This window comes from Nothoprocta perdicaria, unplaced genomic scaffold (assembly GCF_003342845.1).
Source record: "Nothoprocta perdicaria isolate Ctin4 unplaced genomic scaffold, notPer1 scaffold_93, whole genome shotgun sequence".
Classification (NCBI taxonomy): Eukaryota; Metazoa; Chordata; class Aves; order Tinamiformes; family Tinamidae; genus Nothoprocta; species Nothoprocta perdicaria.
Window position 1 is genome coordinate 1,584,118 of NW_020456232.1, and position 17,278 is coordinate 1,601,395.

A 17,278-nucleotide genomic window follows, 5' to 3' on the forward strand; every position below is an offset into this window, starting at 1 on the left:
TGAGTAAGGGCTATACTAGTCTCACCAAGCTCCCACCTCAAAATGACAGCCACGGAGATCCTTGGTGGCTCCCCACCACTGCTTCTGCCACACACTGTAGCCATTTAGATACGGGCCATTTATTTAGACATAATTAAATGCAAGTCCAGCTTTCAGGCAGCAACAGACACCCTGCTCAGTGAGCAAGCTGCACCTTTTATCTCCCCATCAGGAATCCAGCTGTGTTACACAACATGCCCTCTGCAGAGGGGAACCTGCAGAGGAGCCTCTCCAGGGCACCTTGGGGCTGTTGCTTCTCCAACCCTCCTTTGGCCATGCCGAGGGTGCTGAGCAGAGCGYGCCCGACGGCGCGCGGAGCTCCGCGTCCTGCAGGGCGCCTGTGGGCCCGCGACTCAAACACTCCCTTTCTGAGCAGTGTGGTGGCAATTTCGATTTGCAGCGTTTAGGTTTGGCTTTCACAGAAGATGGCCCAAATGCTATTAGTTACCATAGTAGCACTTGAAACCACTACCTGAAAATAGTTTTTTTTTTGAGAGAGACGTGTTTTGTATACCGTTTATGGGAAAGCGGGGTAGCTTGTCAAAATGCCCAAAGATAATTATTAAAGGATAATAAAATATTTCTTTCTATTAGCTTCTTTTCTAAATCATTAAGTACAATATATTATTATAATAATAACTCAAGTAATTTAGATTTCTTTGCATTGTCGCTTGGGAACTTTCCAAAAATTTAATCTCATTATTCTTGTGAGTCCTGGGAGATAAGCAAGAGAAGAATACTTGTCAGATCCCCTGCTGCCTTAATGAATATAAAACAAAGATATGTGGCCTATCTTCAGATTCAGCTTGCATTAGATACTGGATTTCTCTGTAAACTGACTGTGTCTGTAAAACTATCTCCACAGAGAAATTCCACTCAGTAGATTTGTTTCCATTGCTAGTTTCTATATTTCGGGGAAAAAAAACAAAGCAAAGATTTTTTTTTCTCTGGCAACCAAGAGCATGAAACCATTACATGATGAACTCGGAGACAGTTTTAACTCAGAGACGTGTTAGTACAGTCRGGAGCATATATGTAGTTAATTTATTCTTGTTATTGTAGATAATAATTGTAGGGGAGTTGGTTTGTATCTGTTTTTATAATGCACTGTAGGGTGTCCTTAGTGCCTTTCTTACTCTGTGAAGCAATTTCATTTGTGTATCTTCATCWTCACACTTTATCCGCATTGTGTATAACTTTCTTTTTCTTATGATTGCCTTGGCATTGTCTTTGGCATAGTTGATCTTGCAGCCAACCCGAGAACTCCTGGTGAAAGTGCTGTTACTTCCCTGCAGGTCAAAGAGATCGTGGCGCAGCACACGAAAGAGTGGTCCGAGATGATCAACACGCACAGCGCCGAAGAGCAAGAGATCCGGGACTTGCACTTGAACCAACAGTGTGAACTACTGAGAAAACTACTGATTAACGCACATGAACAACAAACCCAGCAGCTAAAGTTTTCCCACGACAGGTGAGCGGTGATACTAGCAATGATGGTTTGGTTTATATCTGTATAACGTACCGGGGTTTCCTTGTCTTTTTAGCTCCTGCACTGGGAAAGATACAAAGCTGCATGCAGCTCGGAGCAGAGGCCACAGGGGCAGCAGGAAGATCAGTAATCTGAAATTTTCATGTTATTTGCTGCAGAGGCAGTAGATTCCCTCCATGTGGAGCAAAAGGGAATTACAGTATCTGGTTTGGACTTGTAAAAAAAAGGAAACAGAAGGCAGTAGMCACTAATCACAACCAAAACCTTGTTATTGAAATCTGGGGCTGTTCAACTCCTGCCAACTGCGTTGCCCTTACTGACCTAGACTTGCAGCCTCCCCGAAATTGGGGGCATAAGAGTGTTACCTGCAACTGTGATGTGTTCCAGATTAAATAACCTGAATGGTAAAGAAAAGCAGCAGTTGCTAAATACAAACAGTAATTTAAAGAGAGCGATCTAAATATTCCTGATGACATAAAATAACATGTTAGTGCATTTTAATGTCATTTAAGCATAAACATGAACTGCCAGGATAGGYAGACATGCTTAATATTAAGTATTCCTTTAAAAGGCATGTTTGTACAGAACTCAGAGTGGCAGTTGGTRTTGCACAGTGAGAAAATCAGCAGTTAAATCTGCTAAATTTGCTGCAGGGCAGCAGGGAGTCAATGTGAAATCCCATGTCAGGCAGTTTGGCAGCAAACTGGTATAGGAAGTTTGACCCACACTTTGAGAAATGCTCCTTTAAAAACAGTGATTCCTGCAAATGCTTCTTGATGATTTTGGAAGGTAGATAGAGTTTCTCATTTCTTCTGTGAAAATTGTCTCTCATCTCATCAAAAAATGAGAAATGACTACACCAAGAAAAGATCCCTCAGCAGTGAGATGCAGAGCTCAAGTACAGCTGCCAGGATGGAGAAACAAGTGCATGTCAATACGTGATCCAGCCGTAGACATATCTAAGCTAGTTTTATAGTCATTCAAAGTCTGCTGCAGAATAGGACTAGTCCCCCTAACTCCTTTCACTCTAAAAGTATGTCTATTACAAATAGATTAAATCACTTAAAACGCTGGCACTTAACTTGTTCATACCTTCTAGCACAGTTATATATGCATATATTATATATATATATATATATATATTCTACTGATGCGTCTCAGAGAGTGTACTTGAAAATTGCTTCAAACTCAATATAGCAAATAAAAGCTTTTATTTGGAGAAGAGGTGGTTAGCGTAAAATGTGCTCCTGCTAGAAGAGCTAGAAGTTCAGAATTCTATCTCATTTTTGCTGTAGTACAAGTACATTTGTAGCATTCAAATTCCTGTTTGGGAAACCTTGTGAAATCTTGATGGGGGAAAAAAAAAAGTTGCATTTCTTTAATAATTAAAAAAAATGGAAAACGGCACAAAATTTCCTCAAACTATTATACGGTCAATACCTTTTTAGAGATTTAAAAAAATTTTTTTAAATACATAACGATTAAATTAAGTACTATGCTCTGTTCCATACCCCTCATCTTCTGTGCATACAGAATGCTTGAATTTGGAGTTAATAGGTATAATAATTTTTTAGCTCTGTACTTAGGATCGGATCCAGACAAGGAGACTCAGGCACTGCTTTATCTCATGATGGGAAACTTCTGTATGTTTACCCTGCTCCAAGGACTTCAGAGTCAGTTTTTCACTTCTCCTTTCCATCCATAATTCCCATTTACATGAGCCCTTGTGGTGAGGAGTTACAAGAATGGGACTGCGAAGCAGGCAGAGAGTAAGACCAAGCCATGATCAAGGCAAGGCTTCTGCTCATGCTTCATAAGCTGTCTCTGAAGGTCCACATCAGTGCTGATGCTCCCAGCAGYAAATCAGGGTCTCTTTGTAAAACATGGAATTGTTTGTTTACCTATTTTCTATTTTGGTATTGTACTGGTTGAAACACTGGAGAGGTTTTCTGCCTCCTGAGTCCAAACATGCTATTCAGTCTTTGCCCATGGAAGGCAATTTCCATGCTTCGGTTGAAGGTATCTGGCTTTGCAGAAAAGAGCACAAGGTTCCCTCAGTCAGAAGGAGRAAGCAGGAACAAGTCTGACCATGGTCTAAAACTTAGGGCTCTTTACAGTTCTAAAAGTAGAAGTCTTACTAGGAAAGCTGTCAACCCAATTTGCCACAATTRGCAAATCTTTTTATTCATACTGTGGTCATGTTCTGAGTACAGGTTTTGTGAATTTACTAGGCAGTTTTAAAAGGCAAGGTGCGTTTTCTAAATGGCTTGATAGTAGCTCAGATTCAGCCAAATCTCCCATACTGGAGAGAAAAGAGAATTTTATAGCCTGATTATTCAAGGTTTGAAATGCTTAAAACTGTTTTTTCAAATTATATTCTATAGAACATACTGAGATTTCTGAATGAAAATGGCACATAATCTACCCAAAAGAAGACAAACTTCATATTGTTTATTCTTCTTCCTTAGTACTTCAAGGATAAATAAAAGCTACAGTGTAGAAGAGTAAATGAACAGCAGCAATGAATGAATCTTAAGATGTTAATGATTTTTGTTTGTTTGTTTTTTGCATAGGGAAAGCAAGGAAATGCGTGCCAACCAGGCTAAAATATCCATGGAAAACAGCAAAGCCATAAGCCAGGATAAATCTATCAAAAACAAAGCKGAGAGAGAGAGGTAAGTATCACCTGTCCCTTCACAAGACTGCATCTCACAGGCTGATTAATAAATGAACTGATTAAATTTGCTAAAGCTACACTTGTGTGTGTGGAAATCTCTTACATTTCTGTTCAGTGATTATGCTGAATATATTTTAGATTAACATTTTCCAAAAGAAGAAGTTGCTTTTCTCATTTTTAGCCCTCTAATGATTGTAATACCTTGATCAGGGAAATAAAAGGGGGTTTGATGTTATGCTTGCCAGCTGTGGCACCAACTGATGCTCACACTGCTACACAGAAGTACATCTGTAAGAATTAATGATTGGGGTATTAGTTTTACTTGGAGATTCCTTTTTCTTCTTCAGTTGATGGTTTTGTACCCTTTTACTGTTGCCTTTTTAGTGAAAACAAAGATCTAAGGTTTGGTTCTAGATGGAATTAGAGGAGGTAGACACTTAGCACCGTTAAAARCAGTGGAGATGGTGCCAGTGAGGGATTTCCTTCATCTACTAATACCAGGAAAAAGAGATAAAACAGGAAAAAAAAAAAAAAAAGGTGTTAAAAAGTGATGATAATCAACAGAGAAAGTGATGAAAGAGAGAAAAAGCAGGAGAAGTGCTTAATATTGTCTGCTCCTCAACTGAACCACCACTGGCATGGGAAACCTAGCCGACATCCCAGACCTACAAACAGCAAGCATGCCTGTGCCTATAAAAGTGGGACATTCACTGCACATTTGAGGAAGTTATCCTTGAGTGACTTGAGAGACTAGAGAGGCACTTTTCTGTATTACTCAGGTTTTTTGAGGATTGGATCTGCATTTTAACYATTTAAATTTCTTCCATTTATCCTAAGTTTCCAAATAACTAGGTAGAAACAGAATCGACACTACGATGTCTCCTGAGCCTTCAGGGTTTCCCTTTGCCTTTGGGCTTGCCATTTGGCTTATCCTCTCTTCTTTCCATTCCTTCCTCTGCACTGGGCTCTTTTGGTCCAAAGACATGAACATATTGCTACGGAGTTAACTCTCTTGCCTGTTCCCGACTCCGMGCATGTGAGGAAGATGAGAGTTGTCAAAGGCCCTGGTAACTTAACGGGCATGTTTAGTTTATATAAGACCCTCACTGGTGACCCTGAGATAAATCTGTTCCTGTATTTGAAAGCAGTCTGAAGGCAATTTTGCTTTTCAGGCTTTGTGATTAGGCAGATTCAACTCTTTGAACTATTTTGGGTGTTTTTTTGTGTCAGAATTCTTAATGAGAGAAAATTGGCAGTTATGTCTTTTATGTAAACTTTAATTATTTTTATACATATATTTGTTTGTTTAAATAACAAATTTTAAAATCTTACAGTTTGAGTAATCTTTCTTATGATCATCAGATGAGTTTTTACATGACCACTGTTACGAAATGAAACATTTTTTATTTACCAAAATAAATCTGGAGCGCAACATAAGGGAATTAAACATTTTTTAAAGTTACGTCTACTGCTTTTGAGTAATGGACAAATAAAAATTCACCCATAATGTTTGTGTCTTTTAAAGCCTTCATAGTGTCCAAGTTGCTTGTAAACATATAAATGTAAAAGCCAGAAGAGTGTAAAATTTGCTGTTAGTCCCACTTAGGACTAATCAGAAACCAAAATATACTCTATGAGTTTGTGATTCTTTTTACTGTTGACTTTTTTTTTTTTTTTTTTTAAATAAATTGTCCTGGTCAAAGTTTTGGGATGTTTATTTGCCTTTTTTGTTGCTTTTTCAGGCGAGTCAGAGAACTGAACAGCAGCAACACAAAAAAGTTCCTGGAAGAGAGAAAAAGGGTAACTATAACCTTGTCAAAGTCACTAGGCACTATTTCGGGATTTTCATTTTCACTTCTCTGTGTGGAGAATTCAGCCTTAGCAGACAAACAAAAGTTTGTCCTTGCTTTGTTCCACATGCTTGTAGTTTAAAAGATCTAAATATATATATATAGTAGGAAACTGTTATAAATTGACAAATGTAATGTTCCATTTAATTTATTTGCTATTTTTATATAAAATACATAAAAAGATATTAATATTTTATATTATATATCAAAACTGTGTGAAATTACAGGCCTCCTTCCTTTTCTTATATTGTTCGAAGGAGGCAAACCAGCTTTTATATATATACATTTCAATGACGTATTTAGATAGTTAATAATGTGTTACATTTCATTGTCATTATTTTCTCTTCTTTACAGCTGGCAATGAAGCAGTCAAAAGAAATGGATCAGTTGAAAAAAGTTCAGCTTGAGCATTTAGAAGTCTTAGAGAAGCAGAATGAGCAGGTATTTTATTTAAAAGGCTTAAAGTAAAAGCAGTTAATAAAAACAATAATTATAGCCTGCTGAGTAGAATGCTTTTAGATTTAAGTCATTTTACTGAACTTGGGAAAATGACCTTGTTTGCAAGTACTAGTGTGTCTGGGGAGTTAAAATGAAGAGGTGAAGTGACTAAAATAATGGTATAAAATTCAGATTATATTCAAATAAGCACGTGAAAGCTTGACTGCTTGACTAGTCAGAGTCTATCCTTTCAGCTCTTTTACCATGCTGATATTGGGTAGCTAGACACAACAGTCCTTAAAAAAGGCTTGCACATCTTATTTTAATTACTCCTAGGAAATACCTCAAGAAAATCTGGTTTCATTGTTTTTAACTTGTGTTTCTAATGCTGATTGGAAAATAGTAATGAAGAATGTGCATGGAGTGTTTCTGAACATCAAGAGACATTCAGTTTGGACTGAACTCTGAAGAAATATAGTAGCAGAGGGAGTTTTATCTGTACTAGAACACCCACTCCTAATTAAAATACATTATTATTTTCTGCTGGTTTATAAGAATTCTGTTCTTAATTGAAAAGCTACTTAAGAAGAAAAGTTCTAATCTTATTTCTGGTAGGAGCAGGTCCATGTTGTAAGCAGTTCCCTTGCTGAAAGGGTAAGCCAGAGAGCTGTGATAATCACACCAACTTGCAGTATTGCACTTGCACAAATGTAGACTACAAGGGGAATACAGCCATCAGTAGAGTGACATGAGAGAGAGAGGGGTGGTGGTTAACACCCATCACCTTCAAACGTTATGCACTTATTAAATTTTGAGAACCTGAACACTTTGGCAGGCATTAGCCTATGAATTCAAGACATCCTGCAGAAGGAGATGAAAGAGTATTTACAGATCAAGTATCCCTGGTGTCAGAGGAGAATCCTACAGCCCCATGAGATGCAGCCTAGTTGACTTTTAGGGGGATAGCATRTAGGATCACAAGCAGCTGCTGACGCTGAGCCAGACTCACAGTGGCTCTCATTTGACTGCTCCACCTGCCTTTTGGATGGCAAACAGAATTTCTTAGCCTGCAGCTCCATATGGTTTCTGTAGACACTGTCTGTGATGTCTAATGCAGATGGGTCTCTCAGTCTGCTCCTGAGCAGTAGCCACATATGCTCAGAAGGCAGAGGGAGGTACCCAGGGAAGGCAGTTAGGCTTCAGTGGATCTGTAGGATCTCTTCACTGTGACTGTCAACTCCTTGCACACAGTGCTGGCTGAAAAAGATAAATGAGGATGATCCAAAGCCAGGTGATGTCAATGGTGTCTTACTGTTGGTTTTCAGAGAGCTTTGGATCCAGGGTTAAAAAACCTAAAGACAAGAGGGAGTAATTAGGGTTGTGCTTTTGACCACAATGCAAAAATTACATTATGTCTAGGGAGACAGGCTGCTATGAGAAAAGTGAGTCACTAAAGGAGTCACCTCTTGGAGCAGTTGGTTACTTCCCTCACCCAAGGTTATGTTCTCCACTGCTGCTAAGTGCTAATAAGAGCTGATAAGTGGCTACAGGACCTTGATCATAGTCCATCTCAGTGCAGAGAAGAGGGCTGCTTAATTCATCAGTGATTAGATACAGAAAGATCCATCTACAGGCATGTTATTTTTGCCTAGGCAAGTGGTGCCTGCACCACAGCAGTAGCTGTTAGCTTTTTAACCCACTCCAATTTGGCCCATCAAAGCCTGTAGTTCCACACCTGCTGTATTTAGCACTTGCTTTCAGCCCTGAAAGAGCACCCAGGCAAATTTTTAGCTTCAGTTTGAGCATAGAGGGTGCTGACTTACTCTTCTGAGAAGTGGTTGAAGATCAGTGGCTCAGTTGATAGGCAGAGCAGATCCTAGCTCATGCACTGGAAGCAGCCTAGACCTGTTAGCAAGATGCTGCACCCAAGCTAATGAGCTGGCTTTGGTTTTGTTGTTTTACACATAGATGTATTACAGCTTATTGGATCAAGACAAAGGTGGTACTTACTTGGTGAACTTTTTGAAGTCTTAGGGTTTTTTCTTGATTAAACAAGTGAAAAAAATACAAATATGCAATGTAGAAAAGTAGAGTTATGGATGGAAACAGCCTTCAATGCAAACTGTTATGAATTTGGATTTGCTTTGTTTTATGTATAATTTTTCTTGCATTAATTTTTCAATCGCACTTCAGTTTTCATTCATTTTATTTGCTTCTTGTTGTATTACTCAATTTTGACATTATTATTTTTGTACAAACAGCTTTTGAAATCCTGTCATGCAGTGTCTCAAACACAAGGTAGGATGGATATATAATAAGCAAGCTATTATTTTGGTGTGCTTTACTTCTAAATTAAATCATTATCATTGGAGTTCTCCTTGTAAATGCAACCATTGGGAAGTACCATTGACAGAGTGAACACAACGTTAATCGTGTTTGCACACAAATATTTGAGTCTGACATTATATTAACAGTATTTTATGCTTTAGCATCTCAGATCCAGATGCATATGAACAGTAATGTGGATAGGAAATATTTGGAGATTAACTTGTATTGTACATTATCCATCATTGCAAGAAGATTTGCTTAGAATTCAAAACCCTGTCTGTGAGAAGTGTCTATTGATCTAAGGAAACCATTTCAGTGTTAACATATGTATGATTAACTGCTAATGCTGATAGACAGACAAAACGTTTCCACATATATTAGTATGGTAATAAAATAAGTAATGCCAAAAATAGCAAAATCTAGAACGAATAGCTAGAAATAGCTTCTAAGAGTCTAAACAAGAGAGGCTTACAGCACTTTAAAATTCATTTCACAGACATACTACAAGGTATGATAATTATACTTATATGTGTGGTTGTGCTGTTATATCTTCCTAATAGACATCACTCATAAAAAGTCTCTRTTAACCCCTTGTCTTACAAAGGGTGCAAATTACATTAGGCTTGAACATCCAATTGCACAGTATTGCCTGATCCAAACGTATTTTCTTGAGTTGATCTCATACTTGCATCTTGCACCACTGAGTCTGCACCTACTTTAAAGGTCTGACTGTACTTATTTATAGATCTATAATGAGGGGGGAAAAGCATTCATTAGGCTGGAAAAAAAAAAACACTTGTATTTTTTTAATGCATGTAGTTCTTGGCCTGCTTCAGCTCTTGCCCAAGAGCGAGCATCTTGAGTGCAGTCCCTTAGTTGTCACCACCTTCATGAAGTCACTGCAGCTTCACCACCACCTCCGCAGGGCTCACCTCCAAGTACTCTGCTGCTGTGGTGTGCTCACGTCAGCTCATGCGCTGCCTGACCCTGACCGTAAACTAGCAAAAATGGGCCTCCTGATCCTATGCTAATGTGTTATTTGAAGCCAAGTTAACATTAAAATATTTCCATGCTCTATRTGCTAGCTTGCGGAATATTTATAGGACGCTCTGTGCCGGTGTTCAAGTCACAAGCCTAAAACGTAGAACGTGTGAGTCACGAAGGAGCAAACAAAGGGGTTTTGTTTTATCTGGAATTTCATTTCACACACAGGCAAAATCTAGCCAACATTTCAGAAGAGGTTGTACATATTGATTTATTTATTATGTTTCCATATTTTCATGTTAAAATTATTTCCTCATTGCTTTCAAGCTTTAACTCATTTAAATGGAGAGTGTTGGTTAATTTTTAATCATATTTATGGCAGTTGCTTTGCTATTATCATAATTGCTTTTCTTCCCTAAGACGATGATGATGATGAAAGTACAGGACTAGATTTATCAAGAAGGCACTTTTATCATATGTGCACAAACCCACATTTACCTTGCAAAATGAATAAATGTGCATCTCATTACTTTAGATCTACATCTACCTGGTTTTGCACAGGCAAGTATGGTTGCACATCCAGAATAGGTGTCTCTTTCAGTATGAGCTTCTACAACAAAGTTCCCTGTCTGAGCAAGCTCTGCAGCTCTTCAAGAAGCACAGATCACACAGTTCACACAGATCAAGTCCTATAACCATTCTTCCATTTATGATAGATATACACCACTAAGGGGTTATGCCAAAGAAAAGATTGGCTTGGTGTTACCCTTCCTAAACCTGTCCTGATCTGTGGAAGTTCGATTGTAAAGATAGATGGGACAGCTTGCCCCTGGGTCAAGTTTCTCAGAGTTCTTTGGAATTTCAACAAATTCTCAAATTGAGAGCCCTCAAGGAAAATGAATGAGGAGCTGGTGTCTCCCAGTTCCTTTAAACTGCAAAATTTCAAGCCAAATTGCAAATTTTAATTCATACTTGAGCCACAGGAAGTGTGTGCTTGGGAACCAAAGAGAGAGGGAAAGGGAAAGAGGGAGGAAAAAGAAAGCCAACCCAAAGCCAGGGATTACCGGGCCAGTTACAGTTCAAATTTAGTGCTTTAACTCTGCAAAGCTCRAGACACCTGGAGTTTATAGCAAGAACTGGCATCATTGCATTGCTGTATTCTGCACAACATGTTTGGGAGCAGYTTCAGGTAGATTCAGCATGTGTAGCAACATGTAGCAACAGTCTAAACTTGAGGTGAAAAACAGCACATTTGCGGTCTTAAAAGACTGTTAGAATCACCTGGCCAGATGAAGATGATTTTGAAGGTTGCCCTTAGCATGTGCAAGGAAGATGGTCCCCTGGGTGATTTCATCGTTCGCTCTTCCTGGARAGAGATGGGTCAGAGTGTAGGTCCACTCTCTGAATATCTCAGGACATAACACAGTGCTGATCTAACCTATATTATCAAAGCCCTCTCCATGTCAGGAGAACTAGTAGAGTCAGCATCTGCCTAGTTTTCTCCACAAAAGGATGGAGTTGTGTGTTTTATTCTATGCTTCTTCAGAAAGTTGAATCTTGCAAGAAGATATTTTCTAGGATTTTGTAAACATAAGAACTACACCTGAGTTTGAAAACACAAGAGCATTTGGGGGGTGAAGCATAATATGATTACATATATCTGCAGTATATTTTGCCTATATTTCACCTGGATGCTATCATATATATATAAATATATATATAAAATATATATATAAAAATATATATATTATATATATATATAAATGCTTCACATTGAACACAAGGTCTAATGCAATACTTCACGTGGTTATTTTGGATTGCAGGCAAAGGAGATGCAGCAGATGGTGAAGCTGGAAGCAGAGATGGATCGCAGGCCAGCAACAGTGGTCTAAAGCCTCAACATGTAAATTCAAGTTAGAGAACACAGCATCTGTCAGAAGAGCAAAATTCACACTATTGTTGCTGAGGGTGAAAAGTGGGCTTTTTTTCTTTTTCTTTTTTTTTTTTTAATATACAAAGTGTAGCTATGGACCACCAAGTTTTAAGGTTTGCTTATTTCTTTCTGAACACTGGGCACGGAATTTCTTTTGTTGCATTTCCATAATATGACTTTCCTTTGTCCAGAAAAACACTAATCAAAGATGAACACAGTTTTTAGGCCCAGTCCTGTATTCCGTTCTCTATCTCAACAGGTAGTTTGCCTCCATCAGAATTACACAATTCGATCCTTGAATCACAAAGATATTTTTCAGATCATCTCAGAAAACTGTAGTCGTGTTATTTACCATCTGTATTTTCACACGTGGTACGCTGTGTAGAAACCTCATGCTACGAAATCCCGACCAGTTGCAACTCATCAGTTTTTCAGCACCTGACAACATCAAGCCCATTGAACTGCATCTTCTGCTAAGTCACAGGAATAGTGATGGTCCTATCAGTTTAGTAAGGAGTTAAATATGGGCTATTTTTGAAGTATTTTTCAGGCAGCAGACAGAAAGCTGTGGACAATTAACTGCATATACTCCAAAGTACAGCTCTATGGTCATCAGCCAAATTCATCACTAACTTGACAGGATATTTCTGTGTTCAAATGACATCCTTCACAAGTGCCATATCAACTTTATCATGTCTGAAAGAAGCTAATATCCTGTAGAAGTTACTGAAAGAAATGGTTAGCATGAGGGAAATGCAGTGTATTTGTGCCAAAATTGCTCAGTGCTCTAAGGACTTACGTATTAGGCACTTTAAGAAAAGTTTACATCATACATTGCTTGTATAGAAATCACATTTTGATCCTATTGCTGCAGGTCCCCGATACTACAGTTCATTGTAACTTAAAGATTGTTTAAATGGCTTTTGGCAAAAAGTTTGTAACTGTGAAAATGTAAAAAGTATTTATACACTTCAAAATCACGATATTGTAGAAAAATCACATACTTGTTGCCACGTGGTAAGATTAGTAAGCAGAAATACTACGAGTATGTTTGCATGTGATACAAATGCCAGTAAGACTGTAATGCCTACTATATGACCACAGTCATTCTGCTAGCCAGTAAATACTGAATAAATGTATGGCACAGAATATTGTTTGATTAATTGCAAAGACTTTTAGCATAACAAGGTCTCTCTATATGTGTGTATATTAATTCCGTGGGCATTCTTGATACTTCTAGTAAAAGAAAGTACATAACTAATTTAATTTTACACAAAAGTATTTATGCAGATTTTCAGAATTTCATATCAGGAATAACCTTTTTATGTCCATTAGATATAAAAACAATTTGCTATGTGTTAATTTGCATGTTTCTAAAGCTTGCTGTAGTTATATTGCAAACAATGCATGTAAGCATTCTGCTTGGAATTTGTCCATGCTGCCAATACAAAGACGACTGCATGGAAAAATGGTAGTTTAGAACAAATCAGATTACTGATTTCAATGTACTAAGCACCAATTAAGTTGTTGTATATGCCTGTACAAATGAATTCTACATATTCCTATAAACAAACAGAAAGAGATAATTATGTTATTGTCAGTCCTGAGATGAAACTTTCAACTTCTCTAATAAAAATCTTGAAAATCCAAGAACTGTAGTTGTTGCTGTAATCAATTACAGGGTCATGATGTTACTAAGAATTTTTAATGAGATGTAAAGTACTTCCTGTAAAAATACATACAGTGTAAATATATTTATATCACAGCTTATTATTCAAAGGAGTCTTACTTTCTTTGTTGTAAGTGATTGCAGATTTGTACAGTCACAGAATCACAGAATGGCTGAGGTTGGAAGGGCCCTCTAGAGATCATCTAGTGCAACCCACCCTGCTCCGGCAGGGACACCCAGAGCACGGGGCACAGGGTGGCAGCCAGCAGGTTTGGAAGACCTCCAGAGAAGGAGACTCCACAACCTCCCTGGGCAGCCTGTGCCAGGGCTTTGGCAGCTTCGCAGGAAAGAAGTTCCTCCTCACCTGGAGATGGAACTTCCTGTGTCACAACTTACACCCATTACCCTTGTCCTGTCACTGGCCACCAGTGAGAAGAGCTTGGTCCCTTCCTCCCTGCATTTCCGCTTCATGTACTTCTGCGTGTTAATCAGATCCCCTCTCAGCCTTCTCTTCTCCAGRCTAAACAGGCCCAACTCAAGCCTCTCCTCATACGAGAGATGGTCTCGTCCCTTAATCATCTTTGTTGCCCTCCATTGGACCCTCTCTAGTAACTCCACGTCCCTCTTAMAYTGGGGAGCCCAGAACTGCCCCCCATATTCCAGATGCGGCCTCACCAGAGCTGAGTAGAGGGGCAGAATCACCTCCCTTGACCTGCTGGCMRCACTCCTCCTCATGCAGCCAAGATCCCATTGGCCTTCTTGGCCACGAGGGCACACTGCTCACTCATGGTTAACTTGGTGTCCACCAGGACTCCCAGGTCCCTCTCTGCAGAGCTGCTCTCCAGCAGGTCGACCCCTAATCTGTACTGGTGCCTGGGGTTATTCCTGCCCAGGTGCAGGACCCTGCACTTGTCCTTGTTGAACCTCATGAGGTTCCTCTCTAGGTCCCCCTGAATGGCAGCACAGCCCTCTGGAGTGTTGGCCGCTCCACCCAGGTTGGTATCATCCACTGAGGGTGCACGCTGTGCGCTCATCCAAGTCATTGATGAGCAAGTTGAACRGGACTGGGCCCTGTACAGAGCCATGGATAGCACCACTGGCCACAGGCCTCCAATTAGACTCGGCCCCATTTATCATGACCCTCTGAGCTCTGCCATCCAGCCMGTTCTCAGTCCACCCCACTGTCCCCTCATCCATCCCRAGAGTCCAACTCACACTCCCTGAGCTTCCCTATGTTGATATTATAGGAGATAGTGTCAAAAACCTCGCTGAAGTCAAGGTAGGCAACATCCACGGCTCTCCCCTCATCCAACCTTGCAGCACTACCCTAACAGAAGCACTCACTGCCTTGAGAGTCTGGCTAAGCCAGAAGTTGGTACAGTATTTAGGCGGTTAACATGGAATTCAAGCAGATTTGTGGTGCCTGTCCCCCCTCTGATGCCCCTTGGCTCTTGGAGCACGTCCAGCTCCTTATTAGCCTCTTCCAAAGTGTCTGAAGGAGCTGGAAATGGCCACACTCAAAAAAGCAGGGATGTTTTCTTTCAAAAATTATTTTAAATAAAAAATAATCCTTTAAACACAGATGCTAGAGATGGGRATCTGCATTACTGCAGTGTTTCTTGCCTAGTCAGAAGTACCTGACAAAGAGCAGCTACTCAGTCTGGTCTGATTCAGTGCTGTGGCAGAAGTGCTGGGACAGGGCGAAAGAGGCTTCCTGAAGCATTGAACCTAACAAGTTTTCTTGGGCTCAGTTACCACCGAGTTAGAAACGAGAGCACTCCCTGTCCATGACTGAACTGCAAATGAAAATCCTGCTTCCCTCGCAGAGSAAAACCAAGTCCCTGGTGCCACCTCCCTGGAGAGTGGGCTATTATACACTGAGCTGTAAGCTGCTGTGAAAGGGGAAAGGAATAATAGCCACAGGTTCTTCTGCACTGTGGTTAATGGCTCAGCCAAGAGGTGGGGRTTTATGGGGCTGGAGAGAACTTGGCAGAGCCAGGCAGCCCCACTCCCAGGCTCAGCTCCCAGACTGGTACCTGCTTCACCCTTCAACCATTTAACACAAAATGCAGGCAGTAATTTGAAATTAAATGATTAATTTTGTCAAGTACTTTGAAATATCTTTTAAATAGTATTTGATTCAAAAATTATTTGAAGCCTGGTCACTAATAAGCAGCAGGGCAGTTTCCACTGAGACAGCAGGAGCTAATCAATCTGAGCATTACGACCTCGTTGGAGACATTTAAGATGCTGTTCTTAGCCGGAGTGATGGATCCCTCTTGGCTGCAGTTTCATCAGGGGAAGTAGTAGATCATCCATCTCCTCGGATAAATTTGATGCGGCTCCAACAGAGAGGGTCGTGACATCCAAGCCTCCACAGCAGCCTCCTACTCTTCCACTTCCAGTGATTCGGAGGATTGTCATTAATTAGATTTTTTTTCCAAGTGAGGATCTGTTTAACCCCTGTCCCATTTCCATGCAATTAAGACTGTTGGAGATCCAAAATATGCCTGATCGGGGGCTGATTTCCTTGCAGATTCCTGGGTATAGTGGGGTTGGAAACAAAATGGGGACAAGAGGCTGAAAGGAGGTTAAATACTAAGGTTGGCCATGAATGATCCAAAGAAGACAGACACTGAGGTCACCAGAGAAAGTCTCCAGTCTGGTACAGCCAGAGAGTGCCATGTAGACAGTTACAAGTTCTCTCCTACAACTATTTTTTGTAGGTCAATCCTGTATCAGGACTAACACAGATCTGGCTCTACTTTGGAGAAGGAAAGGCTCCTTACTGTGTACAGTGGTAGGAGGTGGAAGGTCATAACCATTTCTTGATGATCTGCATATTTAAACCCTACAGTAGTGGGTAAGAGATTTCAGGAGGATAGCTACAAAAACCAACTTGTTCCTTCAATGTCTGTAGGGGAGCGGTGAGGAAACCTTGCAGCTTTTGTAGCCCTCCCTTGCCCCACTAGGCCGGGCCTTGGTGCCCGCACACCCCAGTGCTCCATAGGGACGAGCTCTCCCCTGTGGCCTGGGCCCAGCGCGGGCTCCGCCGGCCTCACCACAGGCCAAGCTGGGGGTCCCGGCTCAGGCACAACCAGCCTCAAATGCACCCATGGCGTTGCAGGAAAGGCTGCCGCTGCGCTCCCTTCTTGCTACCCAAAAATAGCTGCACGGTTCCTCCCAAATGAACGCCCAAAGCAGCCGCTTGGCTTCCACGCAGTTGCTACTGATGCGCGAGCACTGGACTAGATAACCCCTCCTCCGTCCCCGGCTGTGCAAACGGCCTGTTTTATGGCTTTCCCTCCTCCCTGGCAGCCGCGGCGGTGCCGGGAGCCGACGGGCTCTGCGGCAGCAGCTGTCGAGCGCTGTGGTGCAGAGCGAAGGGTGCGCGCCATGGCCTAAAGGATGCAGAGGAAGGGGGGAACCCCGGGGGACCCGGTGCAGCTGGACCCCGGAGCCATYGTTGCTGCCGCTTCCTTGGAGCTGGTTTCTCCGGGCCACATGGGCCCCGCTGAGTGCTTCCCGGTGCGGGGACCATCTGGTGCGGGTGTCAGGAGGTCATGGCAGGGAGGATGTTTTCGTTTGTGTCCCCCTCCTCACGCCCCTGCTTCTTGACTTTCCTGGGAGAATCTCTGAGGCCAGCTGCATCCGCAGCCCATCACCCGGCCTCGGGGCACCCCTGCCCTGCACCTGGGGAACCCACTGGAGTGGCTGGGGCTTTTCCCTTGGCCTGRAGGCTCAACAGCAGTGGGAGCGGGCAGCCCCCAATGCCCACACAGGGAGTGCGGAGTCCAGCTCCAGCGCCTGCCACAGCCCCTGGGCATCGGGGCCCTGCAGTGAGGGCAGCAGACGCTGCAGCGAGGGGCAG

The 17,278-nt window shown here is 41.4% G+C and overlaps 1 protein-coding gene across 2 annotated transcripts in view; it reads left to right on the forward strand.

Moving 5' to 3' along the window:
• Positions 1–13,200, forward strand: part of PLCB4 (phospholipase C beta 4) — a 190,301-nt gene extending 177,101 nt beyond the window's left edge. For both annotated transcript variants that reach the window (XM_026052876.1, XM_026052877.1), the window contains 6 exons: positions 1,335–1,510; positions 4,102–4,203; positions 5,948–6,005; positions 6,410–6,496; positions 8,755–8,791; positions 11,629–13,200. In XM_026052876.1, coding sequence (XP_025908661.1) covers positions 1,335–1,510; positions 4,102–4,203; positions 5,948–6,005; positions 6,410–6,496; positions 8,755–8,791; positions 11,629–11,723 — 555 coding nt within the window. In that variant the 3' untranslated portion in view covers positions 11,724–13,200. The remainder of the gene's footprint in view (positions 1–1,334; positions 1,511–4,101; positions 4,204–5,947; positions 6,006–6,409; positions 6,497–8,754; positions 8,792–11,628) is intronic.
• Positions 13,201–17,278: the final 4,078 nt, after the last annotated feature.